This window comes from Lytechinus variegatus, chromosome 2, assembly GCF_018143015.1.
Source record: "Lytechinus variegatus isolate NC3 chromosome 2, Lvar_3.0, whole genome shotgun sequence".
Classification (NCBI taxonomy): Eukaryota; Metazoa; Echinodermata; class Echinoidea; order Temnopleuroida; family Toxopneustidae; genus Lytechinus; species Lytechinus variegatus.
Window position 1 is genome coordinate 15,007,136 of NC_054741.1, and position 27,395 is coordinate 15,034,530.

Below are 27,395 nucleotides of genomic sequence, written 5' to 3' on the forward strand. Positions count from 1 at the left end.
TAGTAGGTCCTTAAGTTTCAACATCAAACTGTTGATACATTATTTTTTTGCGAATATGTTCATTACAAACGATAGGCCTCATCGAGTTTCGGGCTCTCTCGCAAACCTCAGCCCCAGATTTTCCCTCATTATTCGTCACGGAACTAAACCATCACACTGAGTTGGTTTTAACATGGAAACTATCTCCATGGTTTGAAAAGTTGTCATGCACAGCTTGGTTCATTCTCCAACTATACAGAAAAATTGCTCGCTCGCGTCACTCGCTCGTATATTGAAATGCACGGTCAGCTTAACTGTAATTCGGTAATTCATATGACACACAAAAATCATAACAGCCATCGAACAAACAATCGTGAAACATGATAGTATAATGCTCATGTGTACCCTGGTGTACATAGCCCTTGATATGGGGGCACCCAAACAAATTTTGAAATGTCTGCTCGATATTAACATCTCCCCTCTATTTACACCACTGATCTTCTCCTCCTCAATCTTGTTTTATAGTTTTATTGATGCACGCAGCGGGGGGGGGGGGGGGCTGCGGGGGCATTTTATTGATATTTTGAAAAAAACTCGTAGAAAACACTTCGCTTTTATGACCAACGTACAATCTCCATCCCCCATTACCAGATTTACTTCAGTCATTATTTTCATGATCCCTCTTTCCATTCAAGCTCATCGTACTCAATGGCTCGTATTCTGAATTCGGGATTGACTTAAACTCAGGTTTAAAGTTGTGGTTTAAGTATGGAGAGCCAATCGTTACATAAATCACCAACAGTAGAGATATCATATTTCAGCTCATTTGGCTCTCAATTCATTCATAATTCTCTAGGAAGTATAAAAAGATGATTGTCTTCACCATGGATGAATCAGGAAAGAGCACACATAACATAAGAAACATACAACTTAACAATTTTTTTTTACACTTTTGGCTTCCAATAATTTTAATACAGTTAGACCATTGGGTCAGATGCATGAAAAGTAGCATGCTGGCATGCAATTGCTTCAAGCACAAGCAATAGCAAGCCAAGCAAAATATAATGCTATACCGATTGACTTATTTTATATGCATAACCCTTTGCTAGTGCTTAAACCATTTTCTTGCAAACGCTCAAGCTGCTCTGACGGAGCTTAAAAAAAACACAAGCTAGTGCTTTCAGAACGCACAAACGAAATGGTCGCTTTATACATACGCTTTGAAATGCTGGCAGTCAGTTAGCGATCATTGCTTGAACATGGTAGCAAAAGTATTTACTCGCTCATTTTTATGCAAACTTAATCAAGCAAAACCAAGCAAAAGCCCCGAAAAAGCAATTGCTATTTTTTACGCATCTGATCCAACATTTCTCCTTATTTTATCCCCCGTTTGTTTTGGCCAGCAGATGGGGGGGGGGGGGGACGTTCCCTTCTGCCCCCACGAATATAGTTACGCCGCTGTTTATCGGACAGTAATCATTCGCCGCTGGTGGAAAAGCAGCGCCAGTGTCTTGCTTCAGCTCTGCAGGCGAGAAAATAATGTTTTTTTTTTCAAAATGAATGTTGTGTAGTCTCATCTTTTTCGTTCATGTTGTAACGAACCATACTCTGCAAGAGCGCGGGCGGCACACATTTGCGGGGAATTCCACGTGGTATTTCCCGTGTCTCAAAATAGATGTGCATGTCTCATTTCTCAATCACATCCGTTGCCCGTTTAGTTCATTCGGCAACATCGAAATCGAATTGTTCTGCGCTCGTAATATTTTCACGCAGATAACTGAAAACATTCAATTTATTGAGAAATGGAGTTATATTTTGATTTCTTTTACTATTCGTCGTGAAGCGAACTTTTACGAAGTCTATACTGTTATGCCGCAGGACGATTGACCAAAGATTTTTTTTTATTGTTGTCGATGTCAAGTTGGGGAATCTAATGCAGCTTCTCTCAAGGTGTTGAGCAGAGTAAAGGTGGTGAGTGTAATGTCAGTGATTTGTTGCACAGTGCTTCTCAAAAATTGAAATGCATTTAGGGATATCAATAGAGAGTTTTCGTTCAACGACGCACGGCGGATTTCCAAACGTAGAAAAGGTATTTTGAAATGTCCTACATGAAAATAAACAATCAAGAAATTAAAAAGTGAATCAAAATAGGATCGAGTATTGTCCCGGACTCTGGACAAATGACATAATTGATAAATTCCAAAACTTATAACAAAACTGCTTTTCGGGAGTTTTATGCAGTTTCGCACCGGCCCACTTCGAACAAATTTTCCCACTAGTAACTTAAAAAATGTCACAGCTAGTTCAAGGTCAATATGACCTCCGCTTTTCCGAATATCGATCGGGAACGGCTGCATTTCGGCACCGATCTTGGCGTCATCGTTCGAATTCTCAGACAGAAATCGCTTCACTTGGCTTCGGCAGTAGGTTTGATAAGAACTGAAGTTAGAGATCAAAAGATCGCACTGCGACACTCACTCGTTTGTTCGTCGTATCTCCGGATGATTTTGCTCGCTAACTTCAGTTTATATCAAGATAATGGAGAATCCAAGCGAAGCGATGTCAATTTGAACGATGACGCAGAGATCGAAGCCGTAATGCACTCGTTCCCGATCGCGATGTTCGGAAAAGTGGTGATCATATTGACCTTAAACTATGACTGAGAGACTTACTATACGATATTTTCGAACAGTTACTGGTCACTGGTGGGGAAATTTTCTCAAAGTCGACCGGTGCGAACTGCATTTGCGCCGATCTACAATTGCTATGTTCTTGAATAAAGGTCTTGAATCCATCGTGCAAAAACTCCTTGACACCATGGGCGTCAAACAGGGACACATTCCCTTAAAAATTGTAAGGGCGGGAGGGATGGGGGCGGTGGCACCGCCATGGTATAATGATAATGATAATAATAATAACAACAACAATAATAATAATACTAATGATAATAACAATACATCTATAGCGCTTAATACATGGTGGTTCTAAGCGCTTTACTAAACGATTAAGTAGCATACATTAATAATATTGAACAATTTAACAAACAAGAAAGGAAATGTACAGTGTAAAGTATTTTCAAATTACAAATTAGCTATGAAAACGGCCTACTCAAGTTGGGAAATGCAAAGTAATGATAAAAAACAATGACGTTTATAGGCCTATGTTCCCAAATATTTTGAAGAAAGTCTTGTATTTTGGAGTAACGCCCCTGGCAAATATGAGTATATCTAGATGACTAATCAATTAGTCATGAAATGAAAATTGCTCGAGTTTCTCAAATTTTAAAACTGGTGACAAAGAGCAAATTGGTAATTATAGGCCCATATCAGTGCTTTCTGTTTTTTTTTCTAAAATATTGGAAAAGATCATTTATAGAAGGGCTTATAGTTTTCTTGAAAATAACAAGTGTCTTTTTGAATCTCAGTACGGATTTCGTAGTGACCACTCAACAGAACTAGCTCTTCTTGAATTAACAAATACCGTAATTGACTCCTTTGAGTACGACTCATTTGCATTAGGGATATTTATTGACTTGTCAAAAGCGTTTGACACTATTTATCATAAAATACTTTATCAAAACTAAATAACTATGGTATTCGTGGAACTGCCCTCGACCTTTTTTCTAGTTACCTCTCAAATCATAAACAATGCACCATTTATAACTCCGTTCAGTCTGAACTAAGGACAATTGAATGTGGAGTACCACAAGGGTCACTACTTGGCCCACTTTTGTTTATTTTATTTATTAATGACATTTATCGTTCGTCAAATCTCCTTTCCTTTATTATGTATGCCGACGATTCCAATATTGTTTATTCTGATAAAAATCTTTATCACTTATGTGAAACTGTAAATACTGAACTAACAAATGTTTGTAAATGGTTTTGTGCGAACAAGCTTACCATTAACTATAAGAAATGCAATTACATTATATTCCGTAACTCCACAAGGCGTATTGATCTTAATCATGTAGTGGTGAAGCTTAACAACCAAATAATTCCCAGAGTTGAAAATACTAGGTTTCTTGGCGTTATCATTGATAGTAATTTAACATGGATACATCACATAAATGAAATTGAGAACAAAGTTGCAAAAAATATTGGAATAATATATCGCCTAAGGTTTTACTTGCCTAAAACTGTATTACGTACATTGTATTGCTCTTTAATCCTGCCATATTTTTATTACTGTAATTTAGTCTGGGCTAACACATATCAAACCCATCTTAAAAAATTATGTTCCCTTCAAAATAAAATTGTACGTATTATTTCTCCAGACGACAATATACCACTAGCAAATACCACGAATTTGTTTCATTCCCTAAAATTGTTGAAATTAGAAGACATCAACAAACTTCAACAATGTCATTTTTCTCTACAGATGTTTAAATTCTCAAATTCCACAAAAATTTCGTGATTCATTTACACATGTTTCCAACATACATCATTTTGATACCCGCTCAAATAATAAAATATTCATTCCCAAACATAGAAAAATAATCTTCCAACACAACATTCGTTATACTCGCCCCAAAATATGGAACGAAATTCCAGATTACATAAAAAAAATCTTTGTCGACAACCAGCTTTAAGTATAAAAAATGAAAAAATTGCTTTTGTCGTTTTATATATAAATCTTTCCCATCTTACGTCTCCTTTTGACTTTAAACATGAACATGAACCATGGACAAATTGTTGTTGCGGCATTTACATTTTGCCCCCACTGATATTTTGTTGAGCATTCTATTTTATTTAGTAATTCATGCCCGCCTCCCCGCTCACGTCTCCCTCTCTTGTTCCCTTTCCTTTTATTTTCTCTGCCCTTTCCTTTGTATTGTTTATTGTATTGTATTTTTGTCTATATAGGCGTATCCCGCCACAAGCCTAAGCTTTTAGGGTATACGCCTTCTTCCTTAAACCCAATATGTACATATTTATATTTTTCTGTAACAAATTGATAAATGTATGAATTTATGTTTATGAAAAATGTAATGAAATGGAAGAAATAAATGTTTTATTTGAAAAAATTAAAGGGATTCTCCGGGCTAAACAAATTCACAGAGCAAAATGCTTAAAATTACCTCAAAATCTGATAACAAATGGCGAAGTTAGTGAATTTTGAAGTTTAGCAATATATAGTGAACAGTGAAAACAGTTATAAGCACGTCGTCATGAATATTCATTAGATGGGCTGATGATATGACATCCCCACTCTTTTTTTTCTTTTGTTATTACATGAAATCGCAATTGTTTCATTTTCATCCATGTGTGAATGATATGTCTCCGTTGTATTGAAGTGAGCTGCAGCAATGAATATCTCATGCACTTAATCAGTTGATATTCCAATATTTTTGGCTCTTGAAGGAAAAAAATTGAACATACCTAATTTCATATAATATGATACAAAAGAAAGAGTGGGGGAAGCGACATCATGAAAGTATTTTCATTGAATATTCAGGAAAGCAAGCCTAGTACTGTTTCACCGGAATAATGCAAATTTTTAAAATGCCATAACTTTGTTATTCCGTGTCCGATTTTGATAAAACTTTCGATGTTTGTCTGATTTCTGGTAATCTATTCTTAAATCACGTTATTTTCAGTCTGGAGTATCCCTTTATGAAGGCCATCTAGGCGTCACATTGAGTCGATTTTAAATACTTGAAAATCACGTGATTACGACGATGTTCCGTTGTCAGGGAATTAGATGTATATCTGCAAATTTAAGGGAGGGTGTGTTTGTGCATGTGTTTTGCGGGTGTGTGTGTGGGAGGGGTGCAGTTTGCGAATTAGAAAGAGATGCTGTTTGCATACTCACAAAATAATTTAGACGGTATGTAACTTGACTGTCTCTTCGTTTGGGGTGGTTGATGGGGGGGGGGGTCTGAATTATTGTTTTAAGCAAGTTACGGAGGGCAACGAGGAGTCATATTGAGTCTCTTTCTCCAATTTACTTCCAATCCCCCTTTTTATGGGGGGGGGGGTGTTTGTAAACAGTTTGGATTACTTCCATATCCCTTCATCTCTTTTGCCGTTCACATAGTAGTACACGTTTAATAGGGGAAGAGGTGGCGAATCTCTGACATTTGTTATAGATATAAGCTGTATGCAGCAGATGATGAAAACATATATATATATATATATATATATATATATATATATATATATACATATATATATATACATACATATATATATATATATATATATATATATATATATATATATATATATATATATATGTATATATATATATATATATATATATATATATAAATTGGCTAAGAATTCCGCCAAAAATAAACGGAACTTATTTCACTTGATTTTAAGTAAAATATGGAGAAAAAAGGGCCCGCCTTTACGCTTAGTCGAATTGGTTCCCTTACGTTTGTTTTTGGAGATGATGCGTGCCCCTCTTGGATGAAAAACTTGCATACACCTAGTAGCTTTTCAAACACAGATCACATATATTCTCTGATAATGTTGTCGTCATGATGACACACCAAATGTATTCAAAGGCTGTGGAATTCCCCACCGGAAGCTAATTATCATAATTATGATCCATTCACATTGCAAAAACTACCCCACCATATCCAAAGCGTAACAACGATTTCCGGGGGGGGGGTGATCGAGTTTTTACAGCCATTTATCAATCAGACTGTTTACGTCTGAGACCGACCTTTATCGTCACCATCCAAAGACGTGATTAGAACTCGAACCTCTTCACCAATTCGTCAAATTCCAGCCGGCTTTCAAAGGCATAAACGATAAAAATCAGTTTTAATATTTTGTCTCTTTGAAACAGCCTTGCAAGACGTCAAAAAAATATCTGCGCCTCTAAAACCATACATCTAAATAATAATGTAAAATAATTATTCACAAAAACACCATATAATGATACAATACTATATTCATTGACAATGAAATACATTTGACCTTGATCATGCGAAATAAGGCTTGTCAGTGATGCTTGATTACCCTTATATATAAACTATATTGATAAACTTTGAAAGTTAAGACAGCTATCTAATAATTACCTCCAAAATGACCAAAGTTCAATGACTAAGTGACCTTTGAAATTCGCAAGAGATGATCAGTGATACCTGATAACTCTTATGTCCAAGATTCATGAATCAGATCCAAAACTTTCAAAGTTATGGTAATTCAACAGATACCCCCACATGGCCAAAGTTCATTGACCTTTGACATCGGTCATGTGACCTGAAATGTGATATTCAGTGATTCAAAGGTCAATGAACTTCGGCCATGTGGGATATCTGTTGAATTGCCATCATAGCTTTGAAAGTTTCTTCTTCTTATTCCTATATAAGTACATACCACCTGTGGTGTATTGTCGTACTGTATTGTGGATTTGAATGCTGAGTGCTGAGAATCCACCGTTGAAATTGTGGTAAAAAAGCAAACATATATATAATATTTACATACAAATTTATTTATCTGATTCATGAATCTTGGACATAAGAGTAATCAAGTATCTTTAAACATCCTTTGCCAGTTTCAGATCACATGACCAAGGTGATAGGTTAAGTTCATAAAACTTGGACATAATATGTCCAAATTTTATGAACTAGACCAATAAAATTTTAAAGCTATGATGGTAATTCACCAAATACCCCCAACTTGGCCAAAGTTCTTTAACCTTAAATGACGTCTGACCTTGGTCATGTGACCTGAAATTTGCACAGGATGTTCAGTGATACTTGATTAATCTTATGTTTAAGTTTCATGAACTAGAGTCATGTCTTTTCTAAGTTATGATGACGTTTAAAAAACTTAACATTGTTAAGATTTTGATGTTGATTCCCCCAACATGGTATAAGTTCATTGACCCTAAACGACCTTTGACATTGATCATGTGACATGAAACTCAGGCAGAATGTTTAGTATTCCTTGATTAACCTTATGGTCAAGCTGCATGAACTAGATCCATATACTTTCTAAGTTATGCTGTCATTTAAACATTTAAAAAACTTAACCTTCGGTTCAGATTTGGTGTTAACGCCGCCGGCGTCGTCGGAAAAGCGGCGCATATAGTCTCACTCTCCTATGCAGATGAGACAAAAATAAAGTTGATCCCAGAACCGAGAGCCATACAAGGTTTCTTTGAAAGACGAAACGGCATCATTGCCCTGGACATATTGTGCCCTGTTTAATAGATTCCTGAACCAGGCAAGTGGCAAACCACGAATACCATACGTCTTTACTTCAGAAATAAGTATATAGAATGGTTAATGGTATCAAAAGCTTTCGCAAAATCAAGGAAATCCCCTACCGTTACTCAGAGGCAGAGCCAGGATTTTCCAATGGGGGGGGGGAGCACAATTTCCAGAGAAAAAAGCCTCCCAAAGGGGGGGGGCAGCTGTGCCCCTAATTTCTAATTCTAATTTAATTTAAGGGAAGTTTTTAGTTTATTTTGATGAGATCCTCTTCAGAAGCAATCAAGATGGCGGGATGAAGGGGCCTTTCGTGACCTGGATCCTTCCATTACTCGTCCAGATAGTTATATTCTTTGCCCTTCCTCGAAATGTTTGCCTTGTACAGAAGTTGCCTATTCTATGGGTTGAGATTTCCGTTAATGAATACATTGTTTACTTCCCTTAATCCCACCTCCAGATCATTTAACTTGTTTTTCATCAGTGATTTTCTCTGCTCGTAAATCTTTTTTTTCTGTCTAGTCGTTTTTTTTAAATCGGACAAGGATGGGTGTTGATTTGGTTAAAGATAAACTAAATCATATTTAAATTATTTTTTAAAGATAAAGTATGTCATATCTTTGGATACTTCATGAATTGACATGGAAATTGAATATTCTCAGGAGTTTTCGTAATCACCAACCTATGCAGGCGTGAAGCACAAGCTGAATACTTCAATATTATTATCTGAAAAGGGGCATGCTAATGACGGTTTGCTGTGGGTTATGGTGAAGATACACTAACACATCTCATCAATCAAATAATGCGAGCGCGAAGCGCGAGGAGAAAATTGTTTACCGACATGAAAAATTGACATATAGCACTCTTTTATTAACAATGAAGAGGACAAGTTATCTTACTTATCTTATCTTACTAAACAATACGACTGCAAAGGGAAAACCTTTGTATTCTCTTACTTGAAAACTAGAGTCTAAAACTTTATGTAACCATGTACAGGATAGGTAGACAATTGATGCGAGCGCGAAGTAAAAATTTCAGATTTTTCGACTGGGAAACTGGATACTCCTAGCGCTTTTTGTAAACGTGTGCAGAAAAGGTATCTGACTAAACAATTGATGCAAGCGGGAAGCGCGAGATTATCAATTTTTTTTCCTCATTTGAAAACTGGACATTCTACAACTTTTTTGTCACCAGGAACGGGATAGTTATCTGATCAGATAGTTGAAGTGAAACGTGTATTGATACCCCAACAATGGGCATTCTTTGCACTTTTTGGAAAAATGAAAAGGATGGGTTTCTCCTTTAATCAATGATGCGACCGCGAAGCACGAGTCTATTTTTTTATATCCCGGTCTGTAAATCGGGGGAAAACGCCGCAATCCATTAAACAATTTAAGTAATCTTTGATACTGACTTGAGAGGGACCTATCTAAGCACCGATTCCACTCCATACTTTCCTTTATTCTTCCCCTTCCTCTTTTCCTCTTCTTTTTTTGCCTTTCTCTTGCCCTTTTTTGTGTAGCGAAACGAACCCTATGGATCCGCTTATGATGTCATCGAGTCATAAACACCGATAGTTTTTTTTTGGAAAGGGCACCTTTATCATTTTCATTAATTATATTGCATGATGTTTTCATGTCTCTAGGATCCAAAACTGTTTGAACGAAAGATTGTTTGAATAGAGATCTTCATTTGCTGTATAATCTTAAATACAAATTATAATACTCTAAATAGAAGGAACAAAATAAAATGCTTATAATTGTTGAACTCATGTCCTTTTTAGAATTTTCAACCACAACTATGATGGGTGAAAATACCGACATCATATATCATAACGTGTTTGCATTTGCTCTGTAGGTCTGATGGTTGTTGAAGATGTGGAACGATGAACAGCTCCACTACGGCAACGATAGATATTCTGAGCTTGGTCCTAATCTAAGGAATGACAGCGGGAGAGGTGGACGTAGAGGTGGACTCAGACGACAAGGACGGGGAGCACTAACGGGTATAGATGGTGGCAGACTAGACAGAAGAGACGACAGTCATGATAGAATGAATCGTAGAAGATCGCGCACAAGGGACGGATCCCGAGACAGGGTAGTCGCCGAAAATCCCGAGAGATTCAGGGGAGATCACTTTCCAAGAGGTAGAAGAGATGGAGAAAGGGGAAGAGGTGAAGGGCAGGGTAGGCCTCCTGTAAGAGAACGAGACACGAGAGGCGATGATGACAAAAGAGGCCCATTCCGCCAGCGTCACGGTGACAGACAACATGATGGACAACGAGGAACTTCTGCAAGAGGTCGGGGTCAAAGAGGAGGCCATGTGGATAACGCATCTAGATCTACAAGACATGGTTACCGGACAGATGAAAATACTAGGTATGCATAGCCTATAGGGAGGGACATGCAATCATGATAATGACATCGATCTCCTCCTCCCATTGGAGTATCTGGAAAAAAAATTGTCAGGAGGGGCAACCAAATTTCTAAAAAGGCAAAGTTTACCAACTTTCCCTAAATCAACCGTATAAATAATTTATAAGCATAAACAAAATAAAAAGGGCCATCGAAGCTCTCTACAGGGTAGCACATCGCCCCTGTCCCCCATGGGTACACTAAGCTAGTTTCTCCGGTCTTAATTGAAGCACTGGTTTATTATTTTTTTTAAAACAAAAATGAATTGAATAACTCATTACCATATACTGTAAGTTCTAATTAAATATGACTAGAGTAAACTTCAAACTTGGCTTATTCATGCATACGGGGAAAGGATCTGATCAGACTTCGAAGCTGAGTGTGAATATAATTTTGGCCAGGCAGTTGCCGAGGCATACATTTTGACTATATGTATTCGAGAACTCATTAATTGTAATGAATGTGGAAAGAACACTGGCCATATACAAATCGCATTTAACAAAAATGTTGACTTTATCATATATTACTTTCGTTGCAGACGCGGACAGTCCCAGGGTAGATTCTCCAAGAACCAAGGCAACTTCAGACCTCTTAGTTCTAGACTTCTAATGGAAATTCTCGAGAAAGACCCTTCAGAGGCTGCTACTGAGCTCGGGTCCCTTAAAGGAAACCTTCAAGCTGGTCTAAATGATGACTCGATAGATGAAATACGTCAACACCTCTTTTGGAAGGCTCTTGCATTCATTTGTGGAGCTCTAGGTGTGGACCAAACAGTGACCATGCTCCTCACAATGACACTTGACTCGAAGCTATGTGGTCAGCATTTACGCACGTTTATGACTAAGCTTAGGCGTCATGGAGAGCAAATCGGAGAAAGACGATCGACAATGTTGAAGAATGTTTTCACTGTCTTTCTTTCAGCGATGCAAAGTTTGCCGAGCCGTGCGTCTGATCTCAAAGTCGCTGTCACACTAATTTCCGACGCTGTATCAGAAATGGATGAAGATGAAAGACGGAATGAGCTTATGAAGTCAATAAAGATGTTGAGCAGTCACATTGAGGATATTGAAAAGGAGAGAGAGAAAAGGCGACAGATGGACCGAATTTCAAAGAACCCACCCCCTGACGATTTTCGCCAGCAAAACATTCTTCCTACCGTCAAGGAATTGCAACCTGGATATCAACCATTTCTTCGTCCTCACCTAACAAGAGGAGTGTATGCCGATGTAGACCACTACCTGGACGTTCAATTCAGACTCCTAAAGGAAGACTTCATTTACCCTCTCCGCAATGGGATATCTGAGTACCTAACTTTCAAGAAAGCTAATCCTGATAGGAGGGCCAAACTTCAGGATGTGCGCATCTATGAGGAAGCTCGGTTTGATAAATCCGTCCGCGACTTCTCGGGAATATCCCACTACATGGCTTTCAAGAAGTTGCCCAGAGTCCGATGGAACTCGACAAAGCGGCTCATGTACGGATCACTGCTTATCCTCTCAACAGATGATTTCAAGTCGTACCTTTTCGCTACAGTCGCCAAAAGGGATGTTGAAGATCTAGAGAAAGGATTGGTAGCAGTAACACTGGTCGACCAAGAAGATGCATCTTGTCTCCAAAATAAGACTTTTGTAATGGCAGAATCATCCGTCTTCTTTGAAGCATATCGTCCAGTTCTCCTAGGACTCCAGCGTATGTCTAGACATTCCTTGCCATTTTCAAGATATACTTTGAGTATGTTAAGTGATATAAAGCCACCTGACTACCTAATGGAATGCATAATTACTGAAGATGGCGACATGATACAAGAGCAAAGAAGCATCGATATCTCGCCATTGCTGAAACGTACGCAACGGCGCTGTCAAAAAGTTGACGTTCTTTGTGATGGTGCTTGGCCTGATTTGTACGACGTAGAGCTTGATCATTCACAATACGAAGCAGCAAAGGCGGCTCTCACTAAAGAACTGTCTATCATACAGGGTCCTCCAGGTACTGGCAAGACCTACATTGGACTTAAGATTGTGGAAACCCTTCTACGTAACAAAAACATCTGGTCAAGTGACGAAGAGCCTGGCCAAATTTTGCTCGTTTGCTACACCAATCATGCTCTCGATCAATTTCTGGAAGGCATCTTAAAATTCCATCACGATGGCATCGTGAGAGTTGGGAGTCGAAGCAAGAGTGAGCAGTTACAAGCCTTCAATCTGAATCGTTTGGTTGGTCGGAGAGTACGGAATGATGAAGAGTACGTTCAACGAAGGGTTCGTCATGTAAAGAAAGAAGTTGACGCTGCAAAGAGACGTGTGGAGAGAACGCAAGCTAGGATAGAGGGTTCAAGACATGGGATCATCAACGAGTACGAACTAGGTCCGTTCATGTCATGGAAGCTTTACGATAGCCTCCTGCGGCTTTCTCATATGAAACATTCAAACTCCTGGATGGTAGAGTGGCTACTATGTGAATGTCACAACGATAGGGATTGGAACCCACATGGGCAGAGTGATAAACGCCAGGAGGAGGAGGAGGAAGAAGAAGAAAAGATCCCAATTCACGATCCTGCTGAAGATAAAACCACAGTCGATGTAGAATATGAGCGCAGTGCCATCGAGTCTGAAAGAATGATTGATGTCGAATATGACGAAGAGGACTCTGGCGGCGAGGAAGAGGAAGACTATCCATTTCTCGGCTTTGACTTGCATCTTTTGGACAAGCCAGATCAACGTATTTTAAAGAGGTTCATCCAAAAGAAACTCTCGGGTAAAGACGTTCTCGACCCACGAATCGTTCTATCGATTAAGGATGTTTGGACCATGCATCCAAATGACCGATGGGCACTGTATCATGTGTGGATGAAAAGCTATCTAGAAATGTTGAACGGAAAGTTACCATCTTATGAACTCAAATTCAAGCAACTTTGTGGACAGCTCGATGAGGCAAAAGATGTAGAAAAATACCATGTTCTTCGAGAGGCGACTATAATTGGCATGACTACAACTGGAGCAGCTAATCATCAACAGGTTCTACAGAGAGTCAGACCAAAGATCGTAGTTGTAGAGGAAGCTGCTGAGGTACTTGAGGCACACATTGTCACAGCATTGAATGCGTCATGTCAACAACTCATTCTTATTGGAGATCATCAGCAACTTCGACCAAAACCGAATGTGTATCTATTAGCTAAGAAGTATCACCTGGACGTATCATTGTTTGAAAGACTCATCAACAATGAATTCCCCTACTCTCAGCTTGAGCTCCAACATCGCATGCGTGTTGAGCTATCTGATCTAATGAAAAGGCACTTCTACGACAATCTTCACGACCATGAAAGTGTAAAGCAATACGACAGTGTCGAATCAGTCCAAAAGGATATCTTCTTTCTAGATCATGCAGAACCAGAAAATGAGATGGAAGATACACAAAGTCACTTCAATCTCCATGAAGCCAGATTCATTGTAGCTTTGTGCTACTACTTTCTGCAGCAGGGGTATGAACCTGGTAAGATTACAATCTTAACAGCCTATACCGGTCAGCTGCTGAAAATAAAGCAAATGATGGATCGTAGCAAGTTTGAAGGAGTCAAAGTAACTTCAATAGACAATTACCAGGGAGAAGAAAATGACATCATCCTACTTTCGTTTGTGAGGAGTAACAACCATGGACATATTGGATTCTTGGGGATTTCCAACCGAGTCTGTGTTTCCCTATCAAGAGCGAAGAAAGGATTGTACTGCGTTGGAAACTTCACCCTCTTTGCAGAAAAGAGTGAACTATGGAGAGGAATCGTAAATGATCTAAAATCATGGGGATATATTGGTGATTCCTTGACACTGCAGTGTAGCAATCATCCGGATGAAATGACGTCGGTGAAAACCGATGATGACTTCAAGAAAGTACCTCTAGGTGGATGTAACAGAGACTGTGAAACAAGATTGAACTGTGGGCACGTTTGCCGATTGAAGTGCCACCCTACCGATCTGGACCATCTGATATACAAATGTAAAGCGCCCTGCTCCAAAGTAATCTGTGAAAGAAACCACACTTGCCCAAAGCGCTGCTCAGACCTTTGCCCAACCTCCTGTTCAGTAAAGGTGGAAAAAGAATTACCTTGCCATCACTGGTGTAACACTGAATGCATGACGGATATTTGGTCAATCGTGTGTGAGGAAATGATCGAAAAAACTTTGACTTGCTCACACGTTCTTATTCTTCCATGCCACAAACCAACCGCGGGACTTGAGAAGAAGTGTGAAGTCATCATCACCAAGAAATTGGACTGCGGGCACAAAAAGACAGAGAAGTGTAATGGAAGCGGGCGATGCGATGAATTAGTCTTGAAAGTTCTGGAATGCGGCCACTCCTGTGAAGCAAAGTGTCATAAAGATCCAAAGAACATCAGATGTGAAGTAAATGTTGAGAAAACACTACCATGTGGACATACACACACTCTTCTCTGTTCTGCAAGTATTAGAGATTTGTTGTGCAACACGATTACCAGAAAAATTCTTCCATGTGGACACGAAATCATTGAAAAATGTTTTCACAATTCTAAATGCCCAGAACTTGTCGAGAAAACATTGCCCTGCGGTCACAAATTGGAGGTGACGTGTTCGACTGAAGTTGATGCAGTGGTTTGCGAGGCAAAGTGTAGTAAGAAGCTTCCATGTGGCCACAATTGCAAGAAAAAGTGTGGAAAAGACTGCACGGAGATCTGCAAAGAGAAGATCACCAGGCATGACTGGCCCTGTGGTCATGAAGTAAAGGTGAGGTGCTGCGATGGACCAGATGAATGCCCCTTCCCTTGCGATGAGATGCTAATATGTAGACATAGATGCAAAGGGACTTGTGGGGAATGCTCTCACGGTCGTTATCACCTTCCCTGCAAAGAGACATGCAAGAAAAGGCTCATATGCGGACACGAATGCGCCCTCAAGTGTGGAGCACTGTGTCTTTCCTGTAAGAAGAAATGTCTTCGGCGCTGCCGTCACTCGCAGTGCAAACATCCTTGCAATGAGCCATGTGAACTTTGTATGAAGCGATGCAACTGGAAATGTAATCACTACGAGTGTAAGAAGCTGTGCTTCGAGCCTTGTGACAGACCTCCATGTAACAAGCCCTGCCCAAAGAAGAGAAAATGTGGTCACCCTTGTATTGGTCTGTGTGGTGAAATCTGCCCAAACAAATGTCGCATCTGCCACAAAGATGATTCGGCGCTTCGCTTCTTTGGGACGGAGAATATAGAAACGTCAAGGTGAGCAGAACTGTATATATTGATAGAAATATAAAAACGTCTCCAAGTCACAGTGCAGATGAAAATTAAATTTTACACTCATATGAATAATAGTAGACTGGATGAACCTCTAATGGACGTATTATCAATGAATTAAACATTTCTGTATAGATTATTCAATTATAGTCACTCATCATTTCGTGCCGCTAAATGGCAATTGTTTTGTAATCGTATAATTGAAATTCAAAATTGTATCTATTTACTCATCGGGATCGTTTATAACACTGTGAAGGTATTAGACGTCTATCATTCACTTCATTGCTGCGACCCCTTCTTACGTATGTAAAGGGACTACGTGCTACATCGATATTTGATTGTGCAAGTAGACGTTGTATCTTATTCACGTTGAACGAACACCAAAACCCACAATCACAACAACGTGATCACTTATCCTGATCAATTCTTTCAACCCATTTCAATTCAAATAGGGTAATTATGTACAATGCAAACAATTGGAAATGCGTCAATGATACAAAGTGATATTATAGATAAAAAACACATTTCCTCGATTTAATATTAACATTGAATGCAAGAGAACTTGAAAAAAGCACAGAGGTCTTGTGAGAAAAAGTTCTCAAAAAATATCCATTACACAGACATATCTAAATCATTAGAGTAACATAGAATAAGACATGTCAAAAGCCTTTGATAAAAAAAGGAGAACAATTTATTAGTGCTTAGACAAGAGAGACATTTTAATATATGTTTTGAATTGTTTTGAATTTAGATTGGTGTATGGGCATATGTCACGTGGTGTATAATTCTAATGCAACTTTCGTTCTCAAACATAGATACATTCAGTTAGAAGATTGTGGACATTGTTTCGAGGTAGAAGGGCTAGACAGGTTCCTTGGACTTGGCACAAAGACCGATACAACAGATGGCTTTACCAAATTATCGGTAAGAATGAAAATACTTTGAGAAGGAAATAATGAATTCTCGTTCTATACCCTTTGACTTGTTTTCTGTGTAGGGATTCATATGCTCATGAAGAGAAAAAGAGACACGACCAAATATAGAAGTACTGATAGGTATCTCTTGAAAAAGTTTACGTCTCACACTAATCAAGAAACAGCGCGAAAGATTTTTTATTCCCCAGTGGTCCTGTTTTGCTTTGTTTCATTTTTATTTCTGTCCACTCCTGCATTTGCTCTTGATAAGGGCAAAACGAAAAAAAAGAAATCCCATTTGTACTATGTGTGCATTTTTGCAAATGTCCTTGAACGAATTGCCGAGTCTTTATCATGTGATTTGATATCTATCCTTTTCAAGGTAAAAGCATGTCCAAGATGTGAAAAACCCATTCAGCTAAGCCGTCGTTACACCAATCTCCTTAAGGAATCACCAACAATCAAGCATCGGATCATCGAAAAGCTAAAGGGTGCTGGCAATGAAGGGCACACACACCTCTATGATAAAGTTAACACGTCCGTTTCATTGGCGCGTGAAACAATTCTGGTTCTCATAACCAAGCCTGCCTCAAGTATGATGTCACTTTTCACGAATTTGAGGAGTACTCATTCAGCGATTGACCGCCCATTCGTCAAGGAACTTCGAAATCTACTACAGGCTGCGGCAGATGAACTTGTCGTTCGTGTCAACATGGTCAAGGATTCCCCGAGTACACTAGTACTTCAGCGCGAGAGCGACCTCTGGAAAGAGACGCATCGGGTAAAAATCATGTGTGACTTAGCCAAGGTATTGATAAATAACCCAACTCAGACAGATGATATACCCAGACTGATTGTTTTCCTTAAACTGGGCAAGGATATGAACTTGGCCCACTCCCTTCTCAAGGATATTAGCAGGGCGAACGGTTACAGTCGTACTCTTACTGAACTGACCGCTTTCAAACCCAACTCGTCTCTTTCTCTCGACGCATCCATGTGGTTCGTATGTACCAGTGGACATCCCGTTCCGAATCGCAAAATCAGGAAGGGATCTTGCGATGATTGCGCCAGGAAACTGGTCGAGGAAACAACACTTGCAGAGGCTTCTTCCAATGCAGATCATCATGGTTATCGAAGACAGAATGTATCCGGCCAACGGGGTTTTCATGACCAGCATATCCAGCGGGGTAGGGGACGAGGGCGTGGAAGGAGAGGCCGAGGAAGGAGAGGTGGACAAAGAGGGGGCCGCGGTCAAAGAAACTACAACCCGTTCTTTCTTTGAAACATGCAAATTGCGGTGTAAACTTTCATTTGGGACTTTCTGATATTTTATGAATTCATCACGAGATGTATTCTGTTAAAACCTAGAAAACTTTATACGAATTAGAATTCTACTAAACCTTACAATGGATGGTTTATTGGGCAGTGGAATTCACGCTAAGGCAAATTATTGTCTAAATTCGGTTGAATTTATGGTTATGTTGATTTTGAATTCAAAGTACAATAATCAGGTGCCAGGCATACTGACGTAATGTATCTCACTACTCAGATAATGCTAGCGCGAAGCGTGTGCTGAAATTTTTCGATATTCAAAATTTTATAATCATGATACGTACCTGTCTCGCTAAACAAACAATACGAACGCAAAGCGCGAGCTGAAAATTTTGATATTCAGATCATAAAAAGGGAACATTTTAAGGACTGATTTTAGGAATTCATGAAGAGCAGACATATCTCACCAATCCACTTATGCAAACGTAAGAACGGACAGGATATGTTTTATATTAAGTCATTAAAATAGAGCAATCACTTTAAGTGCTAATGAATAAGAAGTTTTTGTTATTATATAGACAGTATACTAACTTGAAGTGCGAGGAAATGTATTTGGTGTATATTGACTTGAAAACGGGAGATTTTAGTACAACAGGATTATATATCCCGTTAAACAGACAATGAGAGCACCAGGAACAATGAATATATAGGCCCTTGAGTAAATAATGTTTCATAAAGTGATGAAAAGCACGTTTCATATGTAATAAAACAAACATAATTATAATATAACATTATGATGAACAACAATAATAATTTCTTCTTTCCCACTACGTTTCTTTTCCTTTCTCCCTCTTTTTCTCATTTTCCCGGGTTTTTTTGCGAGCCGATGGGGGGGGGGGGGGGACGTGCCCCCCGTATAGTTACGCTACTGACTTTTTTTTGTTAATCAGTATTTTCAGATATGCCAATGTAAAAGCAACCTGTCTTTTCAACTGTTGATCTCGTTCATCTACGGTATCATGCTATCCTTCTTTAGAAAGTGATAAATCTGATCATGCAAAAGCTCAAGCTCGCATAAGCTGGCTTGACATTAATGCAAGCGAATACATCGGTTTTTAGCATATGTATATTTTAAAGCAAAATTATCTAAGCTATAGGCGATACTCATGTGCGATTGTGTGCAGAAGTATATCACATAATCATTTTATAGGCAACAACTTATATGTTATGCTATATCTTAGAAATACAGGCGCGGCGGGTTGTGCTCTGTTCACAATCATGCGTGGGAATATAATCAATTCTTACTTGATATTGCATTATTAGCAAGGGTTATCGTCAATTTTCACTTCTACGAGAGTGCGGAATAACAAGCAAAATCTATTAATTCGAACTAACGAGTGGCGGATTTGTTCTGTTTAATTTCCAGAGTAGATTTAAAAGGAAATAAAATGAGAACCACTGCTCTTTTAGTTGTTTTGCTGTTGTATCATACGTAAGTATCTTCATCCACTCAAGGGCGTAGGCTGGTTTTGAGCATGGGGAGGTGGAACTTAAGTGGTATGGGGGTGCACATCTTGAGGAGACGAAGTTTTGAAAATCAGCTGTTGAATGCAAAAGAACGGGGTACAAATTTTGTTTTGCTTGCCAGTGTCGGAACTCCTCTGCCTCAGCGGGAGGGTGCACATTTACCCAATGCATCCCAGCCTACACCCTTGCCACTATCCACAATTCAAGAAGGTTTTATCATTGTATATACATACATATTATGCTATGATAATGACCATTTCCGACTGAACCTTTTTTTTTGTCTCTGTAGATGATAATGTATATAATGATATCTTATTCTTTGAAAGTAGCGTAATATATTGTTTTAAGTTGATGATCATCCACAGCATCTATATAGTTATATTGTGCCATATTTCTATTAAAGACTTTAATAGGCGCAGGTTCATCCAATTAAGGTAATTCCTACACATCTGCTGAAATAAGTTTCCAGATTCTAAGATTATGACGGTGATTGTTTTAGGTCATCAGTGCTTCTCAGACAGAGGCGGCACCGGGATTTGTTCAAGGGAGGGGGTGGGGGCAGATCGTCCTGAAGCTTCACTTGAATAATGGTGTATACTACCCAGATTTTTTCGGACAATTTTATTTCTTTCTCCCTCTCCCCTTTCTTGGAGATTCATAGAGTGGTTGCCCCCTCCACATAACCGCGTACCCCTATATTAAGAAGTAATGGAATGTATACATATGTGTTTAAATGAGTAAAACGGGTTTCAATCCGTTGAAGAAAACTACATATTACATGAAGAGAAATACATACAGCATGCATTCATTCATTTATAGTATATGCGTATTATGCTTACAGCTATGTTTTACTTCAAAAGAACTAAAATGACAATTCTTGTTGTAAATAAATCTATATCCTTGTATAACATTATCTGAGAAAATATTGTATACTTGTGTGAGAAAAAATGTATGTGAACAGTAAAACAAACTTTGACCTGTGATTGGAACACTTTGATTTTTTGAAAATGTTATGCAGTGCACTGACCCGTGAGCCTAAACTTTAAGCATCCAACTGTACAAGGTTAAAAAGCAAACAATTTGTGGTCTCTCAATGACTGTGTGCTGTACATAGCTGGTCTTGGTATAACTATTCATAATTCACAGAGTAAATCCACCCACACAGTTTCATAATATGTATGGGGAAGTAAAATGTTTTGAGGAAAAAGTACTTGTGTCACTACACTTGATAACATAGTCATTGCAGTATGAATGTCCTGATCCGTAAATTAGTGTATTCAAGTATGCCTATATATATCATATAGCTACACTGCTCAGATTTACTATTTGAGGATTTAAGTGGTAGTATGAATGACTTGGTTCATATTAGTTGTCTTCTAGTACACCTTTCTTCACAAAGTTATGCAATATTACAGTTATGCCGTGGTTCCTATGTCACGTTTCGTCGTGAAAACAATAATATGACACGGATATTGACCAAAAACAATAGGCCCGCTTACCTTGATACAACTTCTTACGAACATTGTGTAAATGTCAAAAGATTTTTTCGCTTTTCGTCGCGGCGGACTTACAACACGACTTTTATTTTTATTAAACAAAATCAAGTCACAATTTATTTAATCCACAATATACATGTATATATCCTGTATATCACCTCCCCTGTCTATATCTAAGGCGGCTACAAAAACTCTTCCCAAATCAACTCCATTTATTATGAGTATTTTAATTTTTTGCTCATGGTGGTAACTTTAATTCATATTGCAAAAATGCACCATAGATCTCTTTTATATTCATGCTTTGTATGTATTGTTGTATTATTATTTTACTTTGAGTTTTGTTACACTAGGTTTATTCCATAATTTTATTTGTGAAATATTTGTGTAATTAATCTTGCGAACGATCTTGAAGTGTCATTATTATATAGTTTGTATTATGTACCGATTATTCAGTCAAATATTATCCCCCCTGTACGGTAGAATGTGTCATATCGGATGAAATGTCATTTCGTAGATGTGGAAATTATAAAAAAATCTTGTACATAGAGTTTTGAAGATTGTAGTTATATGTCTATCGCGTTGTTTAGGATCATATTAAATGGTTTTAGCATATTGCTCTGAGGTGCTCCGAGTTCACTTGCTCAAATTAATACATGCGATTATTTACTTTAGCCATTTGGGACACTTCTGAAGTTATCAAATTGCACTTTGTTTGTGACATTTAAATTTATGGATTCACAATAAGAAGGCAACGGATATTAATTCGACCCAAAGATTTTTTTTATCATGATATAACTAATTCTAAGAAGAGCAATCACTGAATTTCCTTTGTTCAATTAAAGAAGTTGGGCCTATCTCTTAACTTTTGGAACTATTTGACTGGCGGAAGAATTTGGGCTATTTTACCGTTTCAGGTAATGAATTGAATCTCCTCTCGAGATATTTTCATAAATGTCGATTAATTTTCGAAATGAGACAGTCAACTTATCCTTTTCCGGTCAGATATGGAATGTCAGATAAATTTCCTATCCACTGCTATTAAACATTAGTCGCTCTATTTTAAAATCTTTATTTTTGATTTTTTATTCTAAAGTGCTAGGTCAATGGTACAGACTACAAAAAAAATAAACGGATGCGCACTGCTTTATTCGATCTTATGTATATACACACACACATATATATATATATATATATACACGTGCAGGCTCTTGGTTAGAAAACAAAAATTTACGGCCGGTACAACTATAAAAAAAATGCATTATGTCACGTTATTTTGATCTATATGGACATTTTACAGAATAGAAAATTTGTGTAATTGTCAATTTGTTCATAATATACGTCGTTTTTTTTTTCAAAATTACACATAATCGCCAGTCCACTTCTTCACTCTTAGTCACTTTATATACCACCTGTCGATGTTTTCATTTTATCTTGGTTTTGCATGTCAAATTACTGACACGAATAAAGGTAGATTAGTCCCTCTGAAAATATCACCGACCGTGTTTATGCTCTGTATATATTTTATGAGTGACCTCTGACTATGAGTTATAAGTAACTAGTTTTAAAATATATCTTTTTTACACCAAACCTATCGATAATGCAGAGAATACATTAGCTTAATATTTTTAAAATCGGTACAGAGAATCATTTTTTTGAGAGGAATAGTACTTTTTTTGCTAGTTGGTAACAGATCATTGCAGTCTGAATGTATTCAATAGTGAATTAGTGTGTTATTATTTAAGTCGGCCTTTTGAATGTTGCATCATGGGTAATGAACCTGGCCAGATTTTAGAAGTTGAGGGCTTGAGATGGTGCTATACAAGACTGCTTGTTCGTGCTTGCATTTAATACTAACTAAGAGGTGATTTAGACATTGTTGTTCCATTTCGGGTTTCTATTTTTTAATCGATTGATCAAGCAGTATTCTAATAAATTACGAAATGTACACAAATTCTTATATAGAAATGTATCTAGTTAAGTTTGGTTAATGTAGCGAATGCTAAGCAAAGTTTTATTTTGCATTGACGCCTGAACAAAATGATGACTAAAATGTGAGATTCTAAGGAAAAAATCAAACGAGCATAACAATGAAAATAATCGAAGAGTTTGGTTGCAAAAGGGTTCATTTGGACCATTCCGAGCAAAATCATGTTTTTTTAATTCTCCCATATTGTTATGAGAAACTAAATTGTCGTAATGTACTATTTTGTGACCATAAAATTGTGTATAAAATAAATCTACCTGTTTTCAATTTTTAAATTTATTTTTGGAAAAAATATCTGTGGATCTAACCCCTTTTGCAAGCAAACTAAAATGAATCCAATCCCTTTTGAATAAAAAGTGATTTTTCTTTGCCACTTTTATTCACGTTGTAATAATGTGGATTTCAAAATCTCTTGGGTATCACCAGGGTGACTAAAAACCTATAGGTTTTGAGACAAAAACAATAAAATTTATGAAAATGGATCTAACCTTTTTTTTGACAAATGAGCTCTTCAGAAGCGTTTGGTTGCAAAAGGGGTTAGATCCACTTTAGAAAAATCATTATTTTATCCTTCCACATTCATGCAAAACTACATTTTCATGATACTTTACCATATGAACATAAAATTGGGTATAAAGATATCTACCTGTCTTCATATCTTTTAAATATATTCTTTTCCAAAATATTTCTTTGTGGACCTAACCCCTTTTTGCAACCAAATTTAAATGGATCTAACCCCTTTTGAAAAAGGGGATATACAATGGGAAATTCAACTTTTCTTTGGTATCATCTTATAGAGCTACTAAAAGTCTATACATTGAGACAAAAAAAAAATCAAATTTTGATGAATAATGGATCTGACCCATTTTGCAACCGAGCTCTTCAGTTCTTCAACATTGAATAAAAAATAGGAAAGTTATGAATTTTGAAAAGTTCCCTTAATTTCACACATAGTTCTTGGTTTATATCAGGGGTTAATAAATAAAGGAACCGATGATATCAACCACTCACTATTTAAAAACAAAATTCTATATGAAGAATGAAATATTCTATTTTCCTTAATGATGTTAAACAAATTCTGATTCCTCCCTAATAATGTGCAATTTCCATTGTTGTATCATATTGTATTTTAATAAAGAGCCCCCCTATTATCAAATCTATCAGAAAATAGAAATTGTATTGTACAGTACAATAAAATAAAAGAATAGTGAGTTTGTGATATCATGTTATCATATACATTTTTGAGAAAAATAAGCGAAATTTGAAAGTATATTACATCTGATTTTGATAAATTTTCACCATTGTGCCTTTTTGTTGGGGTTTTTGCTTCCGATTTGATGTAATAAATCATATAATACAGCAAATCAATTTCGTTTTCTGTAACTACTAAATGTTGGGCCTAGCTTTCTCTTCGCGTATTCTGCATGAAAAAACTGTGTAGTCCCATCTACACCCGTATAGTGATCATAATTAATGTTTAATTTGTCATAAAATGGTTAAGCAAGAAGTAAAATCATATAATGAAGAAAATCCGTTGAAAATATACACAATGCCATTATTTTGACTGCAAAAGAAAAAGGTTGCAGCAGTCCCCAAAGCCCTCTTCAAATATGGCAGTGCTGACGCCGATATTTTTGTTTGTTTTTGTTTGCTTCTCCGGTCTTAGGTTGATTTTTCAAGTTTATTTTGGTTTGATGTTCTTCTACTTTAATTTTTTTTCGAGCCAAAGTCAAAATGGTGTCCATCCGTATTTGCCACTTGCCTCCCCAGCAGCGTTCAGTATATGGCACAAAATATATTCACGCTCGCACTTAATTTTTACATCCCAAAATAAACTCGATTGACTCTTTAATCGCACGCTTTCCCAACAATAGATGTGTTTTCTATACATCAGTTATTCGGGAGAATATATTCTTTCAGGATATAAATGAAAAATATTGATTTTTCATATTTTATTTTATTTATTTGTAGTTTAATTTCAACAGGGTAGCCCTTTCAGACATAAAAAAAAACTGCTCGAACAAGTGGCAAAATTTTCATCACACTGGATATAAAAATGCCCAATGTTGGTTGGATACATAATTACCCGCATGGAACACTTTTACCCAATAATTTTTTAGAGTGTAATGGAGCCACTAGGACGGTTTCTTCATCCTTATATATTTTTAAAATTCAATTTTTCAATTCCTCAACTTTTTACGATTTTCGGCGGGTTAAAAATGCTGCCCCCCGGCAGGGTGGGAATAAGAATTATAAATTAGTTATAGACACCAGGTGGGTGTTTCATAAAGCTGTTCGTAAGTTAAGAGCGACTTTAAGAACGACTGGTGATCCTTTCTTATGCACTAAACCATCGCCTATGGTGTATACCATTTACCAAAAGAAAGGTTCACCAGTCGTTCTTAAAGTCGCTCTTATCTTACGAACAGCTTTATGAAACAGACACCAGCTTGTACAACGAGAGTTAGTAGATTGCGCAAGACCAAATCGGACACGTGACATCCGCTTGATGATATTGCGCAATGAAAGAACCTAGCCTTGAGAAAATGATGCAGATTACATTCCATTGTTCTAACGAAGTTCAAGTGTGTTCTCTGAAATTGTTGCAAGTGGGTCAAAAAGGGAGATGAGGAGGGGGGGGGGGGGTGTAGAATGCAATGATGAATCACAGAGACAGGGGATAGACTATTGAATACCTCCTATTCTACGAAAATAAATTCAATAATTATACCCATCCCCCAAACTTTTGAGCCATAGTAGATTTCTATTAAAAAAATTACAAAACTCCAACGACAGAATGAGCAAACGGCTAATTTTAGTTTCAGTTTAATGTTATTTTAATGTTTTGCACGAATAATAGGCATACAACAGTAGATACCCGTTCACAACCTAATTATCTAACCGTGTATTATACCCCAGTAAACATGAACGATTTATCAAACTAGTTGGCCTACATACCAACTAACTTTCAGTTAAGAATCTTGATATATTTTTGACAGACACATTCTTAGTGAAATATTCAGGCCTTTTAGAAAAAAATCTTTTAAAATAGACTAAGCTTGTAACTTGCAGAAAGTAAAAGCCTTGTCAAATACTTTTTTTAAAATTAACTATTTTTTCAATTGACAATAACAGATATCATTGTCAGTGTTTCGATACTTCTGTAAACAAAATAAAAAATAAAAATGAACGTATCCGCCCACGCGTTTGTTTGAACTTGTATATCATGTGATAATGATTACATGTTTGTATACGCCACCGATGTAATAAATAACTTATTGAAACCACCATCTGGCGTACAATGGTTAGGGTGTGTTTGTGCAAGTTTTTTTTTTTTTTTTTTTTTTGGGGGGGGGGTATCTAGCGGATTGCAACCGTCAAAATTGACAAAACAATAACAAATCTCGATATTGGCAGACCTTATTTGCATCTTGGCGAATTTCGTTTAATTTTCTGAATGATGAAAACAATGAATGAAAGAAAGTATCACACGTAATGTACGACCCCATATCCCATATCCTTATCAAGCCATCGCAAAAATCGTATTGTTCGAAATGCGACTCATTATCAAGGGATTGGGTGGTTGATGACATAAAAGAGAATGAAATCTTTCGTGTTTATAACAACTAATGACAACTGCATTGTCTTCACGGAACTGTGTCGCTCTCCGTAGCTCTTTAAACACACCATATAAATGTCGAGGAACGTGTTTTCAATTTCGTCTTGGAATTCCCCACCAAGTTTCTGCGCATGCGCGGGGATATAGATATACAGATATTTTTCGTTTATATTATGCATTAGGGTCTGATTGTTCTTACAGATGCAGATGATGTAGATTTTTCGCCATGAAAATATTGGGGATACGGCAAACATATCGATTTGCCCTGCCCAATAATTTTGACAGATTGAAAAATTTAAGAATCTACTGTTGCAAAAATGTGTTTGACAAACATCTGAAACCGCTATAAAACCATCAGACTTGACATGAAAATACTATTAAACATATAAACTGTAAACTTTTTGGTGAGCTTCATGTGCAAAATTCTGCATAATTTGGCGTGCAGAGCGCGCCGAAATACTTTGGACACTGTCTTTACCCCTCTCGCCATTTAAAACATGGATCAGCACTACTGACTCTATGTTTTCAGTAAGTTTAGCCTCTATCAGGGAATGTATAGTGCGTTTCAGAAAAAAGGTAATCCAAAGCTATAGGGCTGATATTCAAATCATATATAATTTTGTGAAATTATTCTGCATGGATATGAAAGAGAAACTCATCAGCTTTCTATTGATACCCTATTTGTACCAGGGGCGGATCCAGCTTTCGCCAATAGGGGGGGGGCCGAAAAATATTTTGATAAACATTTTTCTCGATTGGCCGC

General features: G+C 37.4%; 1 protein-coding gene across 1 annotated transcript; it reads left to right on the plus strand.

Moving 5' to 3' along the window:
- The first annotated feature begins 948 nt into the window (after positions 1-948).
- Positions 949-18,361, plus strand: LOC121407410 (NFX1-type zinc finger-containing protein 1-like). Its single transcript, XM_041598472.1, has 5 exons — positions 949-1,950; positions 10,007-10,527; positions 11,102-15,805; positions 16,636-16,744; positions 17,117-18,361. The coding sequence occupies exons 2-5, from the start codon at positions 10,025-10,027 to the stop codon at positions 18,014-18,016; spliced, it is 6,216 nt and encodes a 2,071-aa protein (XP_041454406.1). The 5' UTR covers positions 949-1,950; positions 10,007-10,024; the 3' UTR covers positions 18,017-18,361.
- The last annotated feature ends 9,034 nt before the right edge of the window (positions 18,362-27,395 follow it).